The sequence below is a fragment of the Ursus americanus genome, chromosome 21 (assembly GCF_024610735.1).
Source record: "Ursus americanus isolate L20-20 chromosome 21, mUrsAme1.1.p, whole genome shotgun sequence".
Taxonomy (NCBI): Eukaryota; Metazoa; Chordata; class Mammalia; order Carnivora; family Ursidae; genus Ursus; species Ursus americanus.
This window is the reverse complement of record NC_142147.1, coordinates 33,435,606-33,454,900: the sequence shown is the minus strand read 5'-3', so window position 1 is coordinate 33,454,900 and position 19,295 is coordinate 33,435,606. Positions and strand designations below refer to the sequence as shown.

At 49.2% G+C, this 19,295-nt stretch overlaps 1 protein-coding gene across 1 annotated transcript in view; it reads left to right on the top strand.

The window, feature by feature from the left end:
• The window catches only part of LOC123791343 (polycystin-1-like protein 2), an 88,757-nt gene that overhangs the window by 24,872 nt on the left and 44,590 nt on the right, over positions 1–19,295 (top strand). The window contains 14 exon segments of the mRNA XM_087870637.1: positions 619–696; positions 3,292–3,341; positions 5,068–5,185; positions 6,705–6,912; positions 8,133–8,253; positions 8,967–9,108; positions 10,078–10,254; positions 10,871–11,016; positions 11,681–11,875; positions 14,572–14,636; positions 14,638–14,701; positions 15,988–16,170; positions 17,851–17,975; positions 18,988–19,114. Coding sequence (XP_087726763.1) covers positions 619–696; positions 3,292–3,341; positions 5,068–5,185; positions 6,705–6,912; positions 8,133–8,253; positions 8,967–9,108; positions 10,078–10,254; positions 10,871–11,016; positions 11,681–11,875; positions 14,572–14,636; positions 14,638–14,701; positions 15,988–16,170; positions 17,851–17,975; positions 18,988–19,114 — 1,799 coding nt within the window.

The window sequence follows — 19,295 nt, the reverse complement described above, 5'->3', positions numbered from 1 at the left end:
GAGTATAGAACTCTTCCATGGGGGTCCTCAACCTCAAAGAGCACATATCCGCTTATCTAAGGGTCCCCTCTGATGAGTTTCCCTCTAGACTTCAGAAGGTAGCACCCACCACCCTTCCCCATGAGGGAGGAGAGGAGGAATATACTCTTACCCCAAATAAGTCTTATAAATCCTTCTCTCTCTTTTCTACCCCTCAATCTTTTAAAAGTCCTGTCATGTCTTTCCTTCTGCTGGAATCTCCTCTCTAATTTAATGAGCACTACTTGTCCTTTGGACTTTAGCTTTAGCCCCTCCATAAATCATGATCCACGAAGAGACCCCCTGCTCTGTGTCCACAATGTCCCCATGCCAATTTCAACCATGGTTAGGCACTTGGTCTCCTGCATGTCTACTAGACTATAAGGACCTTGAAGACAAAGACCACATTTCATTCATCTCCATGTCCCCAGAGCCTTGCACCATGCCTGGTATACAACAGGGGTTCATTAAATGCTCAGAGGATGAAAGATTCAAATGCTGACATCAGTGGATCTGAGAAGCATATGCTGGGAGAGCTGTCTCAGCATAAGTTAAACAATTTATTGCAACAGCCATAATTCTCCACCCTTTGCATTGCAGGCACCTTTCTGGTCACTGTGACGGTGAGGAATGCCTTCTCAAACTTAAGTTTGGAAGTCGGAAGCATCACTGTCACAGGCAAGGAATTTCTGCAAGGGGGTATAGAACTCGTGACCAGGAGTCTGGGGCATTGCATTTGTTTTTTTTTTTGTTTTTGTTGTTTTTTTTTTAAGATTTTATTTATTTATTTGACAGAGATAGAGACAGCCAGTGAGAGAGGGAACACAAGCAGGGGGAGTGGGAGAGGAAGAAGCAGGCTCATAACGGAGGAGCCTGATGTGGGACTCGATCCCAGAACGCTGGGATCACGCCCTGAGCTGAAGGCAGACGCTTAACCGCTGTGCCACCCAGGCGCCCCTGGGGCATTGCATTTGCTTGCGATTCAGTGAGGGACTCTTCAGAACAAAACTCTGAATACTTACCTTGCTCTGTAGATGTTAAGGGACAGTGATATATGCAGTTAAACGTTCAACCATTGTTACAGAATTCTAAAACATCCAAGTTTGTATTCGTTATGTTGCTTTAGGCTCCAAGCAACAGAAAGCCCAACCAAGGTGGCTTTAGGTTTAAGGCTTTATTATTCCACATACTAAGAAGTTAGGAGGTAAGCTATCCCAGGGTTGGTTCAGTGGCTCAGTGTCACCAGCAAGGACGAGGCTCACTCTGTTGTCCTGTTCTGCCATCCTCAGAGCTTCTGCCTTGTCCTTAGGCTTGCATTTCATCAACATGGCCACTGCAGTTCCAGACATCATATGTCAGCCCAGCATTATCCAGCAGCTGCACAAGCCCATTTCCCTCTCTGTAGCTCTTGTTACTAGGGGGGACATTTTCCCCCTCATCCCCAACAATCTTCCCCCTTAGATACTGTCAGCCGGGGTCATGCACCCCAGCTGTAAGGGATTCTGGAAAGCAGGTATCCAGCGCCTCCAGCTTTGTGGGAGAAGGTGGATTCTGGCAACCAGGAAGAAGGGCGGGGTACTGGCTGCTGGGCAGGCCACCAACAGTAGCAATCACAGAGCTGAAAGTTCATCGCAAATGTGTTTGCCAGGACTCTTTGAGTAGCAAGGGACAGAAAAGCAGTTCAAACTGGCTCAAGTCAAAGGGAAATTTTATCAACTCAGAAAAGTAAAAGTCCAGGGTTTAGGCACAGCTTGATCCAGTCACTCAATTTCATCAGAAATCTCTGTCTCCCCATCTCTTGGTTCTACTTAGGCTTCATTCTGATTCCCTCTTCCCGAGCAGGAGCAGGATGGCCCCAGGCTTCAATCTTTAACCTAGAGAAGGAGCGCCTCTTGGTGGATATTTCCAGAAGTCCTGAGGTTGTCTCTACTGGTCCAAGCTTGGTTCATGTTCCCTCCAGGACCCACTGCTAAGGCCAGGGGAAAGTAGTATTCAGTTTAAGCAGACCAGAATCATATGTCCATCTGGAACATGGTGCAGAGTCAGCTTCACCCAAACCAAGGACTTGAGAGTTGGGGAGGGATGGTTCCTCAGGGAAAATGTTACCTGTAAGTGCTCTTACCAAAAGAAGGGGGCCTGGACGCCGGGACAGGGGAAAAAACATCAGATGTCCTCCCTGCTGTCCGCAGCCCTCCTTTTCCACATATAGAATTTGAGGCCCAGAGAGGTTAAATGAGTTTCCAAAAGTCACTCAGTTAATTCATGGCAGGATCAGAGGCAGCAACTATTTCTCTTGATTTCTTCATTCAGGGTTACTGGACCCTCTTCCTTCTTAAGATTAAGAAGGTCCTCTGTGTCTGACATCGTAGCTTTGCTTTGTAGAATTTTACAGACCTTCGAAGTTAGAGTTCTCTGAATGAGAATTCATTGGGAAAGAATTTTTTAAAGATCAGTGGTACTCAGATCTTAAGACTCACATGGATCTGCCAGTGCAGATAAAACACATTCCTATCTTAATCGCTACCTTTAATCAGACATTAACATATTCACAGTTGAATATTTTCAGAGCATATCAAGTGCATGTACATTTTCCATTTTTTTAAACTTGATATACCAATACTCTTTATATATATATATATATTACAAAGCAATGGTACATAAGCATAGCATTCAGCCCTCCTGGAGGCTTAAGAAATAGGGATTGCCTTTCCATAACAGGTGAGGACCTTAAGACTCAGAAAGAATAACTAACCTTCCAAGGTTCACACAGCCAGTAAGAGACCAATAGAGGACCCAGAAATGCACCATGGTGTGCTGAGGCCGGCTCCTAACAGCTTTTCAGAGCTGGTTCTGTCCATCTCTTGCTCTACATTCACTGAGGTCAGCTTGGTAGCTTGAAATCTGCCTTAGTGGGAATACTGGTGCCACAGAAATTAGCAAACACTACAAATCAGAGTTCCCCACTCCTTCCCTAAACTGATAGTTAAACATTAACAGCATACACCCACATGTCTGTCTCCAAATCTTGTGTGTTATCTGCATTGGCAACTGCCTGCCTCTTTCTTAACATCCAAAGAGGTGTCTTTAGTCCAATGGTGGACATGATGGTTTGGGTTTTTACCCATTTCTATGGCCTGAATGTTTGCCAAATTTCCCTAACCCATTTGCAAGACAGGTGGATCCCCTAGGGCATCTTGAGCATAACCCTGACTCTGCTCTTTGGCAACCTTATAAACAACCAAAATCTGATGCCTGTTCCCACTGTGCTTACAGCTCCTTCCAGTCTGCAAGAAACATCTGGAACAAATGCCAAGGAAAAGAATGTGAGTATTTGTTTTTTAAACACTTAACCTCACAAGAAAAAGATGTCTAAGTACCCTGCTTTAGTTTTGAGTTTGGGTTTGTTGGTGCTAATACCCAGAATACTAGGAAGCACAGAGGTTCTTCCATTTGAAAAGAGATCCAGAAGGAATGAAGTCAAACCAAGCATGTTCTTCAACCATAACAGTGTTATATTACAAATCAGTAGTAAGATACCTGGGATATGTACATATCTTTTAGACATCTTGAAAATTAAACAGCACACTTGAAAAAAATCAACAGGTCAAAGAAAAATACACAAGGAAAATTTAAAAATATTTCTGAGTGATGATAGCACAATCTATCCAAATTTGTGGGATACAGCTAAAGCAATGTTCAGAGGGAAATTTATAGCTATTAAGCTTAACTTAAAAAACAGGCCCAGGTTCCTTAGTTTTACAGCAAGACTAAGTCCTCAACTCCTTGCTGTTGACGTTGCCCGTGCACTTGTTTAATAACAAAGACTGTGCATCTACAATGTTCAAGGCTTGGCGTTAGGGACTAGGGACACAAAGGTGAACAAACAGCTGTGGTCCCTGCCTTCTTGGAGCCTAGTGGGTGAAACTACTGAACAATTTAGCATCTCATTAGGAATTGTGATAAGTGTCTAACTAGAAGCAACAGGATGCAGTGACAGCAACCGACACAGGGTGGCCCAGCAAATGTGATCAGATGAAGCCTCTCAGAAGGTGACATTGGAGTGGGAACCTGAAGATAAGACAGTCAGTCATGCTGGAAAGCAGAACAAGGCTTTCTGGGTGCACAGATATGAAGGCGCTGGGGCTAGAAGTTGGCCTGAGGACTATGGGGGGTAGAGCGTGTAGGAAATTACAGAGAGATGGAGAGAAGCCAGATCACATGAGGTCTTAGGTGCCAAGAAAGGGGTTTGGGTTTTACTCTCAGGCCATGGGAGACCACTAAGGGGTTGAGTTCTGCCATGTAGTCTCCTGTTACACCAGGCTAAGCCCTCTAGGCCTAGCCGTTTATTAGGTCCTACCAGAACTTACTCCAGGAGCACACCTTATACCTGCCAATCTCTCCTCCTAGAACCCACAGGCTTGCTCCTCCTCCTTCACAATAGCTCTGTGCCTTCCTCTGTTCCAGACACAATAGGAAACATGTCACTAGCTCCTTTCATTTAGTCCAAGCAACCCAGGAATTGAATGCTATCAAACCTTCACAGGAATAGATGTTCTCAACCTACTGCTTCCCTCTTACACATTCTCATAATCCTCTGGGCCCCCCCTCTCTTTAGCAGTTAGCATTCTGTGTTTTAATTATCTGTTTCCTTGTTTGTCTTCCCTCCCAAACTTAAGGGCAAGGCCCAGGTCTCTATTCCTGTATCTCTGGCAATCAAGCATGGGGCCTGACCCAGAGCGGGCTTTGTTAACGGCTGGATGCATGGTGGACCCTTAGCACTGAGCCCCCATTCAGACTAAAGTTACTTATCCTGTGATTCATCCCCAGAGGGCGGCCAGGAGGATCATACAGGGTCTGTTTCCATTCAACCTTCAGACTAAAGTTACTTATCCCGTGATTCATCCCTAGAGGGCAGCCAGGTGGATCATACAGGGTTTGTTTCCATTCCACACCCTATGCTGTGGCTAACCTTGGCACAGAGTGCTGTGGGGTGGGCGGTGGGGTGCCAACTGTGGAGGGGCGTCTCAACAGCCTGTGCTTTTTCTGCAGAGAGAGAAAGGGGATGTGCAGGTGTACATGGAACCTGGTCAGTACGTGGATCCTTTCACGACTGTGACTCTGGGCTGGCCAGACAGTGACAAGGATTTACGCTTCCAGTGGTCATGTGGTAGGTGGCTGCAGAGCTCTGGAACTGTCCTATCTCACCGCAAAGTAATGGATAGAGGTCAGCTTTGCTGTTTTTTAACCTTCACACCTGCCATTTTGTGCACTTTGCATGGGCAGAGATTGAGAATTCCATGGAGATGGGAGGGTGAGGGGGGAAGCAGTGGCAGACCGAGGCAGAGGTAGCCCTGAAGGCAGGCAACAAGGAGATGCATTATCTGTAAAGAATCTGAGAACAGTAATTAATCCTAAAAGTCAATCTGCTTTATTTTCACCACAAACAACCTCAGTGATAAAATAAAAACAATTCCTCCCCTCCAGGTGGATCCCTCCTTTCACTTCCTTGCCCTTGATATGTCTCTGGGAAGAGAGTCTAGAAGTGAGGAGGCATTTTCAGACAAACCAAGAGAGTAGCACCAGTACCCATTATTTAGAAACGGTTGTCCTCCTTTCTGTCGGGATATATCCTAGCTAGGCAGACATTCTTTTGGAAATGAATGCCATCCCTACTGTACATATTATTTTTGTTAGCTGTTTTTCTTTGAACAATAAATCCTGCATTTTTAATGCCATGATATCTTCTCCATCTTGATTTCCTAAGTACATAATAGACTGTCTAGTTGATGTATGATCATTTATTTACTTGTGCCCCGTTTTGGGACATTTAGGTTGTTTTGAATTATTTGCCCTTATAAACAACGTTGTAATGAACATCATTGTAGTTATATCTTTATTTGCCTCTGTGATTACTTTCATAAATAAGTTTTGAGAAAATAAATAAATTTCAAGACGTGGAATAGCTGGGTTAAAAGTCACGGAAACTTTGAAGCCTTTCGATATCCATTGGTTAACTGTTCAGGACATCTTTTTGGCTGTTAATTCTTATCAGAATTCACAGAGGACACACCTATAGAGTTTGGGTGGTTGCGCTGATGGCCTGACCCTAGATCACGTCTTGTGAATGACTAATATGCTGGGGGGCAGGGGAAGTGAGGTGATTGATAGATAAACATTGATCAACAGAGATGAAGGGCAAAGGATACAGGGACTTACCGAGCCAGTATCATAAAGCCGGAGGTGACATGCGGCCTCTCAGATGGAGATACAGTCCCCAGGTCCCCAGTGTACCCACAGGGACACAGAGCTGAGGACAATCACTTCCAAGTGGAGTGAGAGTTACACCAGAGTCAGGAAACTGCCCTGGATGCTCTCCCAGGCAGAGCTGTATATCCTCCTGGCCACTCGCCTGCTATATGCCTGCCCATTGATTCATCCGTGCAAGTGGCTGGTGCAAAAGAAGTGGACGTACGCTGCAGGTCTGCTCAGAGTCAGGGTGAAGCGCCGCTCGTTTCCCCAGAAGCATCCTTCCTCAGCACCGTTTCTGCACCCTGCAAGTGAGAATGTTTTTTAAAAATCAAACTCTCTCTTTGGAGCTGCTTTTCTTATCTATGACTCTTTTCTTCTAAAAACCCCAAACCAGAAGGGTCCCTGGATGGATAACAGCGTTTGCCCCTCTCTCTCAGGACATTGCTGGGCCCAGTGGAGCTACTGTGTTGAGAGGCAGCTGCTCCGCACAGACCAAAGGGAGCTGGTGCTTCCTCCGTCCTGCCTGCCACCGCCCAACTCTGCCATCACCTTGCGCCTGGCCACCTGGAGAGGCGGGGAGCTGGAAAACCAGGAGGAGCAGTGCCTCTATGTGTCCGCCCCCCTGGAACTCAGGCCTCGAGTCAGGTGGGGGCAAGAGAGCAAACATCTGCGGTGTTGCCACCCCTTCCGCCACCATTTAGGCCAGTCGCAGTTCTCAAAGGGAGTGCTCCCTGGTGGTCAGCAGTGATTTGCCCCAACGAATGCAGGGAGACAGTGCATCCCAATGACAACTTCCCAGACTCAGGATCAGGGAAGGCTTCCCTCAGCAGAGATATGAAGAAGGAAGAGGAACTAGCTTGGCAGGAAAGGGGGGCTGGAAAGGAAACTGGATAGCAAAGGGAGGGAGCACAGAATAAGCTGGAAGTGAAGGAGAGTGGTATGGCTCAAGTATGGAAGGAGAGAGAGGGGCAAGAAGAAACTTGGAGAAAAGGCAGGGCCTGGCTCTGGTGGAACCTTGTGGGTTATGTCGCAGACATGATTTTGAAGAGTTCTGGAAAGTCACCCAAGAGTTGCAAGCAGGCTGGGGACATGATTACATCTTACTTCAAAATGCTGCGGTAGCAGGGTGGAGAGCAGGTTGGAGGAGGGCAAGAGAGGGCTCCAGGAGATTGCTGAGTTTTTACAGGAGTCAGGGTGAAAGCTCAAGGTAGCCTGGTCTATCAGCTGGGTCTCAGCAAAAAGTAGATGTCTCCCTCAAACTGGGAATTGATGAGAGTTGGACAAATGGTCTATTTACAGATGTGGGCAAACAAAGGGAACAAACTAGAGATGACAGTGCAGGACTACGATAGGAGGAAGCCACTCTCCTTCTTAGGACTGCAGAAGTAAGGAGTGGTGGATGGCGTTGCTGGAACCCCCGGGAGCTGCGGTCTTGTTTAGAGGAACACAGTCACTGCGATAAAACCATAGCATTCTTTTATTATTGTTAGAGCTAGAAGGAGTCACAGAAATATCGTCTGCTCTTACCTCCCCCCCAACTTCTCAGGTGAGGACACTGGGGCTCAGAGTTTAAGTGACTCATGCAAGGTGACCATTCTTACAAGGCAGGGACAGTATCTGAGGACCCTGGGCTTCATGTACTCTCCATACCATTTTTCATCGGGAATGAAATAGGAATTCAGTCAGGCACAAATCACTCCATCTCCATGGCCGATGTTATGTCCTGTTTTTGGTTGGGGCATGGGTTGCTTTTATTCCCTCTTTCACTTGAAAAAAGGCCCTTTGCCACCTTTGCAAAGGACCTGGGAAGGACCAGGCCACGAGGCCTGAGTGAGCTTCCGCACTCCATTCTGTCTCCCTCTCAGCTGTGAGAAGAACTGCAGACCAGTGAATGCCAGTGAAGACGTCTTGCTCAGAGTCACCGTGGGGGATGACTCCTCAGTGGCCATGTTCAACTGGTATTTAGAGGACACCTCTCTGGAGAAGGTGAGGACACTGGCCATCACTCCCACTTTGATTGACCAGACCCTGTGTCACAGGCCCAGGACTGAGCTGGGGTGGGTCAAAGCCCACGGGGTGGGGGGGGGGCACGGTGGTAAGCGTTCCCCAGAGGAAAACCAGGGCATTGGTCAGGAGGGAGAACAGATGCAAGGAAGCAGAAGTAAGGAGAAACATCACAGCAGATGCTGCGGGTGCCCCAGCCCAGTTCCTCTTCCCAGGCTGACGCACCCGTCCCCAGCTGCTGTGGAGTGACTGCTGGCCAGTAACCGATGGAGGTGGGGGTCTCACAGTCCAGCCCCCCTGCCTCTGAATAAGAGAACTTCTGTGATGTGGCTAACGCTCCCCGTGGGATCAGGCTGAGGCTGGCTGGACACCGCCTGAAACCACTTCTCTGCGGAGTTTCATTCTCTGCCCTACTCTGCTTCCCTCTCTGCTCTGGTTTTCCCAAGAGCCCTCCCTCAGTAAATGACCTGCACATGAATCCCCGTCTCAGGCTCTCCTTCAGGGGAATCTGATCTCAGACAAACAGCTACACCAGAATGGAAATTGGGTATCTGGGCTCACTCGGGGGAAAGCAGGTGGTGTCTTTGCAGCAGAGACAGATCTCGAAGGCCTCCTAGAGGTGAGAAGCCACCACCCTCCTGAGGTCCAGCAGCCTGGCTGAAGCCTCAGGGGCTCTGGGTGATGCTCTCTTTCAGGCTGAGCCTCTCCCAGCTGTCTGCAGATTCCATGGATTTTGGCTGAGTTCTTTAATCCTCCTTCAGAGCAACAACTCCACACTGCGGTTGAACAGCTCCTTCCTGCAGACCTGGGGCCAGGCCATCCGGATCAGAGCCACAGGTGTGGAGGTCTCCCCTCAGTCTCTTGTCACGGATCCTGTCTGCCACAGAAAGTGAACCAAGACAAACCCAGAAGCCCTAAAATGTGGGACTTCAGTGCTGTATGGTCAGGGGCCATACGCAGGCTCTGGTGTTAATCCCATCGCCACCATTTTCTAACTGGGAGGCAAGGCACTTAAACTCTCTGTGCCTCAGTTTCCTGCCTCTGAATTGCATTATGCAGGGTGGATGAGACAGATTGTTCTGAGGTGGTGCAGCCTGCGTGTCCTGCCAGGAAAATTCTCACTTTAAACAAACCCAGTGTGGGGGGAAATGTAGATTCTCAAAGAGACAAATGATGGGTTCTTTTCCTAATGGATTCATTTGATTCAGTTTTTCTCAACGTGACCCACAGACCTCCCACACTGGGACAACCTGGGGTACTAGTTTAAAATGAACACTCCCAGGCTTGCCGTAAACCTTCTGGATTAGGTCTACACTCATCATTTTTAATTGGTTAAAATTCTCTTTATGCCCAGCTCTTCTAGGTGCCTACTCTTTGAAATACCAGGGGGTGTGGGATGCTGGCGCAGGTATAGGCCTGGAAAGAACAAGGCTTCGGGCGGGATCAGCCCATTTCTAGATTCTGGCCATGGCCCTTTTGAGCTCGGTGATCTTGAGCAAGTCATTTTGCTTCCCATTAGACTTCCTCCTCACCAAAGCTGCGAGGAAGCTACTAATATTAGCCCCGTTTTACGGATGAAGGACTAACTCTTAAAATATGAGGCCCCAGGATACCCTGCATCGGGGGAGCTGTTAGATATGCCAATTACTGGGCCCCACCCCAGAACCTCCAGAGAGGTCTGAGGCTCAGGGTCAGCAGATGGGCCTGGGAATCTGCATGCTTAACAAGCTGCCAGGGCGATCCTGAAGCATGGTGGTTTGTGTGACCCACAGAGCCCCTCAAGCACCCTCTGTCTTCACTCCCCAGCAGTGACTGGGCGTGCCTATGGGGAGGACACCATTGTGATCAGCTCTCTGCCTCCCCCCGAGGTGCCCATCTGCACCATCACCCCGAAGGAGGGTACCGTTCTGACAAGCTTCACCATCTTCTGCAACACATCCTCGGCCCTGGGCCCCCTGGAGTACTGCTTCTGTCTGGAGTCAGGTACTGGCTATGCTCTCCTTTCAGCTGCTGGGCTCCATTTCTCCCAGAACAGGGGTCTGTCTCTCTGTGGAAACAGCAAAAAGTATGTTCCATCTGTGAGAGAGGTTTGCAGAATGAAGAACCCCCTACACCTTAACACCAGCCCCAGGCGCATTGACCCAGCCACACTTCTCAGAGAGGGGGGGGAAGCAGGTTAGATCAACCAGCCTGGGAAGGCCTTTGTACAGGAAGTGACTTTTGAGTGCACTTGGATATGTTTTGAGCTACTTTTTAAGATCTCCTCCTCCCCTCTTCCTCTTCCTCCTTCTCCTTTTTGTAATTTGGTTTGCTACCTTGAATTTTTTTTAAGCCTGTAAAGAGGGAAAATATTTTTTGAATTTTTTATGGATTCCAGTAAAATCATTCCAAAGTCCTAGCGGCATGTGATTACCTGGAGAGACCAGGGGATCAGTATAGATGTCTGTCTTCTCTCTGAAAGCATGGAGTCCCTGAGTGCCTGCCCTGCCTTCATAAGCTGCGGCTTTCGTGTCCTTGTCATCAGGCTCTACCTTGGTGGCTTTCCAGTCTCCTTGGGGCCTGGAGATGCCCCCCTAACTGTTGAGTTTCCATTTACCAGGTTCCTGTCTACACTGTGGCCCTGAGCCTGCCCTCCCGTCAGTTTATCTGCCACTTGGGAAAGTAAACAATAACTTCATGCTGACCGTGGTCATTTCTGTCTCCAGTCTTGCAGGGGACAAACAGCAGGCCCATGCAGCAGTAAAGGTGGGTAGTGGCAGGCTTTTGTTTCTTTACTGAGAAAACTTGTTGACCCAGCTGAATGAACCTCACCAAGAAAGGGTTGAAGGGAGCCAAGGGCATGACCAGATGAATCAATGATTCATTCATTCCTTCAACTAGTATTTTCAGAGCACCTGCTATGTGCCAGGCCCTGGGGACACAGCTGTGAACAAAACAGACATGGTCTCTACCTTTGCAGACCCTACATCTCAGTGGCCAGAATAGGGGTAGGGCCCTGGAGGACAGAGCAGGAGGACGCAGGGATGGGACAGACCAGTGCCATCAGAGTCTAGAGGGAGGAGGACCAAAATCAGCCATCAGGGCTACAAGGCTGAGGATGGATAAAATCAGGGTAAATTTGAAAGGTGAGAGGCCAGGTGGAGCAGGAAGGGATTGGGGCATGACGAGGAGGGCAGTGAGGGTAGAGCAGTGACTTGCCCAAGGCTTGGTTTCAGTGGCCATTGGCTGCCTGCTACAAGTGGGCCCAGCTGCCCTCAGCCGCAGGAGAGACCCCACACCAGGTGCAAAGCCTTCCAGCCTTGCTCTGGTTTGCTTCGTGAGACTGTGACTTCAGGCTCCAGGTTTTGGAACAAGAACTGGTGAGCGGAGGTCTTCCGTGCCCTGAGCGTGCTTCTGGTTTCCCTGTTAGGTGGGACTTGGAGACACCCATGTTGGCAACGTGGCATTCCAAGCCGCAGTGTTGGAGAACATCACCACCACTCTGCAAGGCGAGCGGGACCCGGAGCAGCTCTTCCAGCTGGCCAGAGCCGTGTTGTCCACGCTAGACCAGGAGTGCCAGGGGCACGGTTGCGGGTGGCTACTGAACATGGACACCAGACAGAAGGTGCTCAAGATGGGCCCCTTTCATGCCATCCACTGGGGCCCCGGGGTATGTACACAGCCATTCAGGGTGGGGAGTGGAATTTACGGAGCTGGAAAGCCTCAGTATCTGCCGAGGTGTTGACATCAGCTCCCTCTCTGGTCCTTTCTCGGTAAGTGACCTAAAATGATGCAAACCTGCTTTCCCTGCTCTGCCTCATGGAGTCAAAGGCTTCTAGGGCAGGAGGGAATTTAAGAGTATCATTCCAGGCCTTTCTGTCAAAGATGACAACACGAAGGCCAGAAGAGAAGAATGGCCTGGCCTCACTCATATATAGTTAATGGTCTGGTGTCCCACCTCTGTCATCCCACCTCTGTCACTTGCCACCTGTACTGTCACAGGCTGGTGAATGAACTTCTCTAAGCCTCAGTTTCCCCAGCTGGAAAATGGGGATAATAAATAGTATTTTTCCTCATAAGGTTAGGTTAAACCATTTGAAATTACCAACATTCAACTAGCTTTAATCCACAGAATGGCCATTTCATGTGTTACAACCTGACATGCCAAACAACTATCGCAGTGTGTATAATTACTTTCACTCCTGGTGTCTGCTGTATGAATATGTGTGGGTGCACAGACACAAATGTGCATACACACACATACACACACAGCATCACGTACACCTGCCGGGCATGGAGAAGAAAGACTTCTCTGGTCCCCTGAAGGGTTTGCATGAAAGTACTTAGCATGGTGCAGGACATGTGGTAAGTACTTAATACAAAGAAGTGGTGGTTGTCATAGTCATTACTTATAAATAACTAACATTTATTGAGCACCTACTATGTGCTGCCAGCCCCAAGAGCTTCAGGGATATGTAATTCTCATTAAAACCCTACAAGGTAAATGGTGAGATCCCCATCTATGTTACAGAAGAGGAAACCGGGTAAGAGCATTTTAAAAGTTTGCTCAGGCCCACATTTCTAAGAAGGCGGTGAAGATGGTGTTCCAACCCAGACTGGCTCTTCCTCTGTCCACCTCTTGCCCTCCTAAGCCTCTCACCCCTGCCCTTGTTTCACCTTAGCCCCTCTGTACACCCCACACCCCCCTGGTTCTCAGTCTTGGTTGCATTCACTCTGAACATTATCTATGGAGGACTTCCATTTGGATGTCCTGTGGTCCCTGAGCACACAGACTATGCAGCCACCCAAGGTCTCCTCATGAAACACTGGGGTCCTGGCAGGAGGCAGGCATAAAACACTAATGGAATGACTAAGAAGAATTTAAGAAGGGCTCTGTTGATAAAAGCTGGGGCTCAGCCTGAAGTGACCAGAATCTGGAGGGGGCAGCTGCATGGAAGGGAGACCCTGGTGGAAGCAACGGTTTCTGAAGAATGAGGCAGTTGACCCATCTGGCAGGCAGGCACCAGGAGAACAGCTTCTAGCACTCTCTCCTCCTGCCCTCTCATCTCCTGCTGAATGAATCCACTGGCCAGAGAGTCAGGAGCCAGTGGCATCTGCATGGAAGCTGCCTCCAGGACAGTGACAAAGGAGGGAGGGAAGATCCGCAGAGACGAACACAATTTCTCCTACCCGAACATTCTGACAAGAGAGAGTCCCCTCATATACTGGCCTTTTCTCTCCTCCATCCAAGCCAGAGCCTAGATGCGCCCTGAGCTAACAGGAGACACGCGCATACTCTGCAGATGCCGGGAAAGGCTCTCAGACAGGTAGGCTGCATGAACTGTGAGCAGCAGGCCAAGAGAGGGGGACTGTGCACTCGTATCTGTGCTGTGCCACATGGTTGCCATTCGCCATATCTAGGTACTTATATCTAAATTAAATGCATTAAAATGAAATAAAGTTTAAAATTCAGTTCTCCAGTTGTACTGGCCACGTTTCAAGGGCTCAACAGTCACTTCTGGTGAGTGGACAGTGAAAAGATAGGACCCTTCCATCAATGAGCAAAGTTCTCCTGGGCAGGGCTGAAATCATAGTCTTAGTTTTTCTCTGTGGCTGCCAAGCCCAGCCCCCAGCCAGCCCTTGTTAGGGCTCTGTGGCTTAGAAAGTGTGGTCCCCAGAAGCCTCTACACTCCTCACCATCTTCAAAGCCAGCAGTTCAGCATCTTCAGATCCTTCCTCCATTCCTTCCTACCCCTCCAGTGCCTCCTCCCTCCCCTCCCCAAACTTTCCCTTCTCACCTCCTTTCCCTTCCTCCCCCAGCCTCTTCTTCACCTCTGCATCCATCCACACATCTTCTCTGACTCTGGCCGTCCTACCTCTCTCTTACACAGACCCCTATGGTTACATTGGTCCCACCTGGTTCATCCAGATCTGCTCCCATCTCAGAACCCTTAACTTAATTAAAATTCCAAAACAGAGGAACCCATGCAACACTTGATCTCAGGGTCATGAGTTCAAGCCCCATGTTTGGGGAGTAGAGAGTACATAAAAAAATAATAAAACTCCAAAACAATTTTGCTAAAGTCCCTTTTTCCATGTGAGGTGACATATTGACAGTTTTCAGGGATTAGGATGTGGACATCTTTGGGAGGCTATTACTCTGCCCACCACACATCCTACGAAGCAAACAGAGGTCTTTGGGCTTTGGAAAAACCCCAGATGAGCCTGGTCACTTGATCTGACTCCACATCTTTCTGAAATGGTTTCATCAAGCCACTGGAATTACATTTTCTCTCCCCATCTCCCTCCCTCGGCATCAAGGTCAGAGAGCATGTGCTGGGGTCACTGTCTGCGGTCACTGCCACCCTGGGGGACATACAGAGGGTAAAAGTTGGCCCAGGTGCTGAGAGAGGCAACCCACCCCAGTGAGGAGCTCACACCTATGGCCCAGGTAAGTGAGGCCCACCTGCTGGCCCAGGCCAAGCCATGGGACACACACCTCTGCAGTGGGTAACTGACAACTCACCCCAGGTCAAAGGTCCCTCAATCACAGGGCCCCCAAGGCTTCCACCATCTTGTTTCCAAGGGTCCTGCATGGGTGGTGCCAAAGAGAGGAGATATCCTCCTGCAGCTCCTGTGTCTCATTCTGGGTGTCATAGCCTGTGTGCTCACATACCTTACTCCCCCGCCTACCAGTGACACCTCAAGGGAGTAGCTGACTCTAATCACTGAGTGACATTCAAATGTGTGACCAGATACTGCGGTTAACCTACCCATGTTCCCCACTTCATACATACCCACATTCCCCAGTACATATCAGACTGATGTCCAGCTGCCAGCTCCTGCCTTTCTTTCTTCTTTGACCCCTGCCTGCCTCACCAGACACTCTGCCTCCCCACATCTTAAATCCTTGCCTCAGGCTCTGCTTCTTGGAGAACTCAAATTAAATCATCATACTGCCAGTGTTACAGTAGCTAAAGGTTAAAAAAAAAAAGCCTTAAGTTAATAAGAGGGGAGAACTCCCCTGGCTCTGCTCCCCCTATTTGCAGGAGGTTGTGCCCCTCACATTCTCCAGCCTGAAGCCAGCAAGGCTGACCTTTATTTCTGGGCCATGATGCTGTAAACATCACACCTGCCACTGACACATCCATTTGCTTATCTATCCAATCCATATGCATCCATCTATTCAGTGCCTGGGTACATCCATCCCTCCACCCTTCCATTCACTTGTCCTTGCATTCATTTACTCATTTGTTTAACAAATGCTTCCTGAATGCCTAGTATATACCAGGTACTGTGCACAAACTGTGCATCAAGAATTCAGCAAGTCACACAGACATAGGCTCTGCCCTCTCAGCACTTTCAGAGTACTGGGGCCACAAGACTTTACAGAAATAATTTCAGAAATACAGATATAATTACAAAACTGGAATGAGTGTCTTATCCGTCCAGCCAGCCAGCCAGCCAGCCAGCCATCCTTCCACCCATCCTGCCTGTTAGTGAATGTTTACTGCTATGTACCAGGCATTGTGCAAGGCACTCTGGAAAGACTCAGAGATGGATGAGGCTACTTGCCTGAAGGAACTTGTACATTGTAGGGAAGGGCCATGGGCCCGTATTTTCCCTAGTTTTTCCCCCCACCTAGCTCCCCTCTATTGTAGTCCTGTCCCTTTGAATGGTGTAGGGGATGGTCTATCAGGCAGGGGCTCATGCTGCCTTTCCTTTGGGTGAACCCAGGGGGAGGCCACCTGGGTTCTGCAGCATGCCAGTGAAGCCCTGTTGGCAGTGAGTTCCAGGGCCCATCCTGAAGACCAGAGGCGCCAGGCAGCCACCAAGGACCTGTTTCAGGCTGTGGGCAGTGTGCTGGAAGCTTCCCTGAGGGAGGGACCAGAAGACCCTGGAGAGGCCAAGGGCAGCCCGGTAGGTGTCTCAGCCCAGATGCAGACCACATGCCCACATGCTACCCAGCTACCACATGCCCAGTTCACACCAGCCTTTCTAGATGGATCTTTTTCCCCATCTTGCAGAGAAGGAAACTGAGGCACAGAGGTTATTAAAGTCCTCTCTGGGGAGCTGGAAGAAAAGTTATAGAGACCAAGCTTCTGGGAGGCAGAGCAAAGGCTCTGGAGTGAGGCAGCCTGACTTTCAATCCTGCCTCTGTCACTTTCTTTTTCTTTTTTTTTTCCAATCCTGCTTCTGTCACTTTCAAACCTTGAGATTTGAGTGAAGTATGTAACTTCCCTCAGTCTCACCCCTGTAAATCAAGGCATTCCACCTCATCCCAGATAAGCTACCAACTGGAGAGATCACATGTCTACCCCATCAGAGAATGTTTTTAGAAGAGAGGCAGCCGCTAGAGTGAGAACAGATGAGGCACAGTCTCATGCAGCCCCAGCACCCCTGAGGGGGAGCAAGGGGAAGGGCCTCCTAGGACAGCATTATGGTAGAGTGGAAAACACATTTCTTGCTGCTCCATAGTCCTTTAGCATGTGGGGAACACACACACACAGAGTCACACCCAAATACTTACACCAATGCATTCCCACACACCCACAGACACTAACACATTCACTCACACAAACACAAACTCCTACACTCACACACACTTATAAGCATTTACTTATACACTCACACATACCCTGAAGCACACAGTCTTGCACACCCTCACAGAGATGCATGTTAACACTCATATCTTCACAATGGCCACACAGTCATACACACTCACACAAAAAGACTCTCACATATGGTTTCAGTCACACACAAAAGCACATGCACATACACTCATTTACATTCAAACACTTATAGTCACACATACCCTCAAACCCACATTCACATTCAGACACACAATCACATACTTAACACTCAGATACTCACACACATACAATTCCTTATATTCACAGGTCACCCTCAAACACACACATACTCATATTCACATCCACTCAGTCACACACACACACACACACACACACACACACACACACACACACTCTATGCAAACATCCAGCCCTTCTCGGATCCTCATACCAGCCTTGGTTTCGGCGAGGCTGCATCCCCATCTGGGGGTTTGGGTGGGGTGAGGAGCAGTCCAAGCCCAGGTGACTCTGTGAAATGGCTCTGCCTGTGGCTTTCTATTTTCCCACAAATAAGACCTGGGTTGTGGGTGGCTGTCAGGGCCAAACAGAGCAGCACAGAGAGGCACACAGTATGACAGCTTAGCACAGACTCAGGAGCCAGATGCCTGGCTGCCTCACTGGGAGTCCTGGCACTTACCTTTATCAACATGTGACCTCCACAAGTCACTTATCCTTTATGTGCCTTTGTTTTCCCATCTGCCAAATAGGTATAAGTGAGAGCACCTGCCTCCCAGAGTTGTCATGAGGATGAAAAGGGTTCACATTCTAAAAGGGGTTGGAATCTTCATAAGTGCTTACTTTTCACTCCCCACAGAGTTTGGCACTCAATAAACAGCAGTGCTGTCCCTTCTTCCCTCCTCTGCCCTGTCCCAGTCTCTGCTGAAGGTCCCACACTAGCACGGCGACAGTAACCAAAGGCAGCATACAGAGATGGGTCCCCAGCAGTATCCCCTGCTTTCTTTTCCAGATGGCCTCTGTGCCCCAGCTGCTTAGAGTTGTGGAGCATGTGCAAGCTGCTCTCCTTCTGGGGACACTGCCTGGAGGCCTCCCAGCCACTCTGGTCACCCCCTCCATCTCCATATACACAAACAGGTAACTAGCTGCACTGAGATCCCCAAGAAAGCTTGTCCCCTGACCTGGTTCGGTCCACACCCACATCCTAAGACTCTGTGAGAAGCAGAGCCCAGAAGACCAGATTTGGAAGTGGGAGACGTGAGAGGAGCTAGAAGCAGGAGGACTTTTCACTGAGAGAAGGTCTGGGTGTTTGTACAGCGTAGGAAGGGAGCTGGTGAGTGCCAAGTCCTGTCGTGGAGCCATCCATGAGTCCTGAAAGATAGGTCATATTGGATCCGTGCAGGCAGGGAGGCTGAATGAAGGGAGCCTGCCCACTTTTAACCATGTTCTGGTGCGCCTGGCTAAGCCCATCGCTCCACAGAGCTGTGGGGATTCAAGATGCACTGGCCTTGGGAATTCTTCAAGGAGTGTCCGTCTCTCACTGTGCCCTCCAGTACCTGAGGATGTCTCCACCCTACAGGCCTCCACCTGACAAGGAGGGGCAGGTACTGCTGGGACCCATGCAATGAGCACCATTCTTTGATTCCTCATGCCAGGGTTACCCTCTTGGGGGCCAGGGACAGGGTCCCAAACCGGTATCCTGATCAGAGCTAGGGTCTGAAACTAGTTCCCCAATCTAATCAGATGGGACAACATCAAAGGCGAGAGAAGATGGGGCTAGAAGCCCATGACATCAGAGATCAAGTAGGATAAGGCTGGAGAAATGTCCACATGAAAGCTCATTTATTCATTCAACAAAGTATGTATGGACCACCATTACGTGCCAGGTGCTCTTCTAGGTATTGGGGGTGTAGCAGTAAACAAAGCTGGCTAACGCCCTGTCCTCATAGAGCCTCCAGCCCAGTGCTGGGGGCGTCAGCTGCCTCTCCTGCTGCTCCTACTGACGCAAACATGCAGAACCATCTAAGGGGCCTGAAATAGAGCCACCCACTCTGATGGCAATGCCAGGGTTCCCTGCAGTACAGGAGATCTTCCTCTGACACCGGCTTTCTTGTCTGTTTCTTGACACCTGTTCTCACCTTGTGGCCAGAATACAGCCCTGGAGTTGGCGAGGCTCTTCTGTGCACTCTGCAGCTGCCCACTCTGCAACCTTTACCCTGCCTGCTGCCTCCTCCCTTGGCTCCATGGAGGACAGCCAGGAGCCTGTGGACATCAGGGTAATAGCAGGAATAACCTCGTTGGGGACAACCCTTTATAGCTTATATGGCACTTTCACGTGTGTTTGCTCAGTTATGTTGATAACAACCCTGTTAGTTCCACAGTATTGCTAAACCCATTTTACAAATGAGGTTCAGTGACTCACCCAATGCCATAAGCAAAGTGGCAGAGCTGGGATAC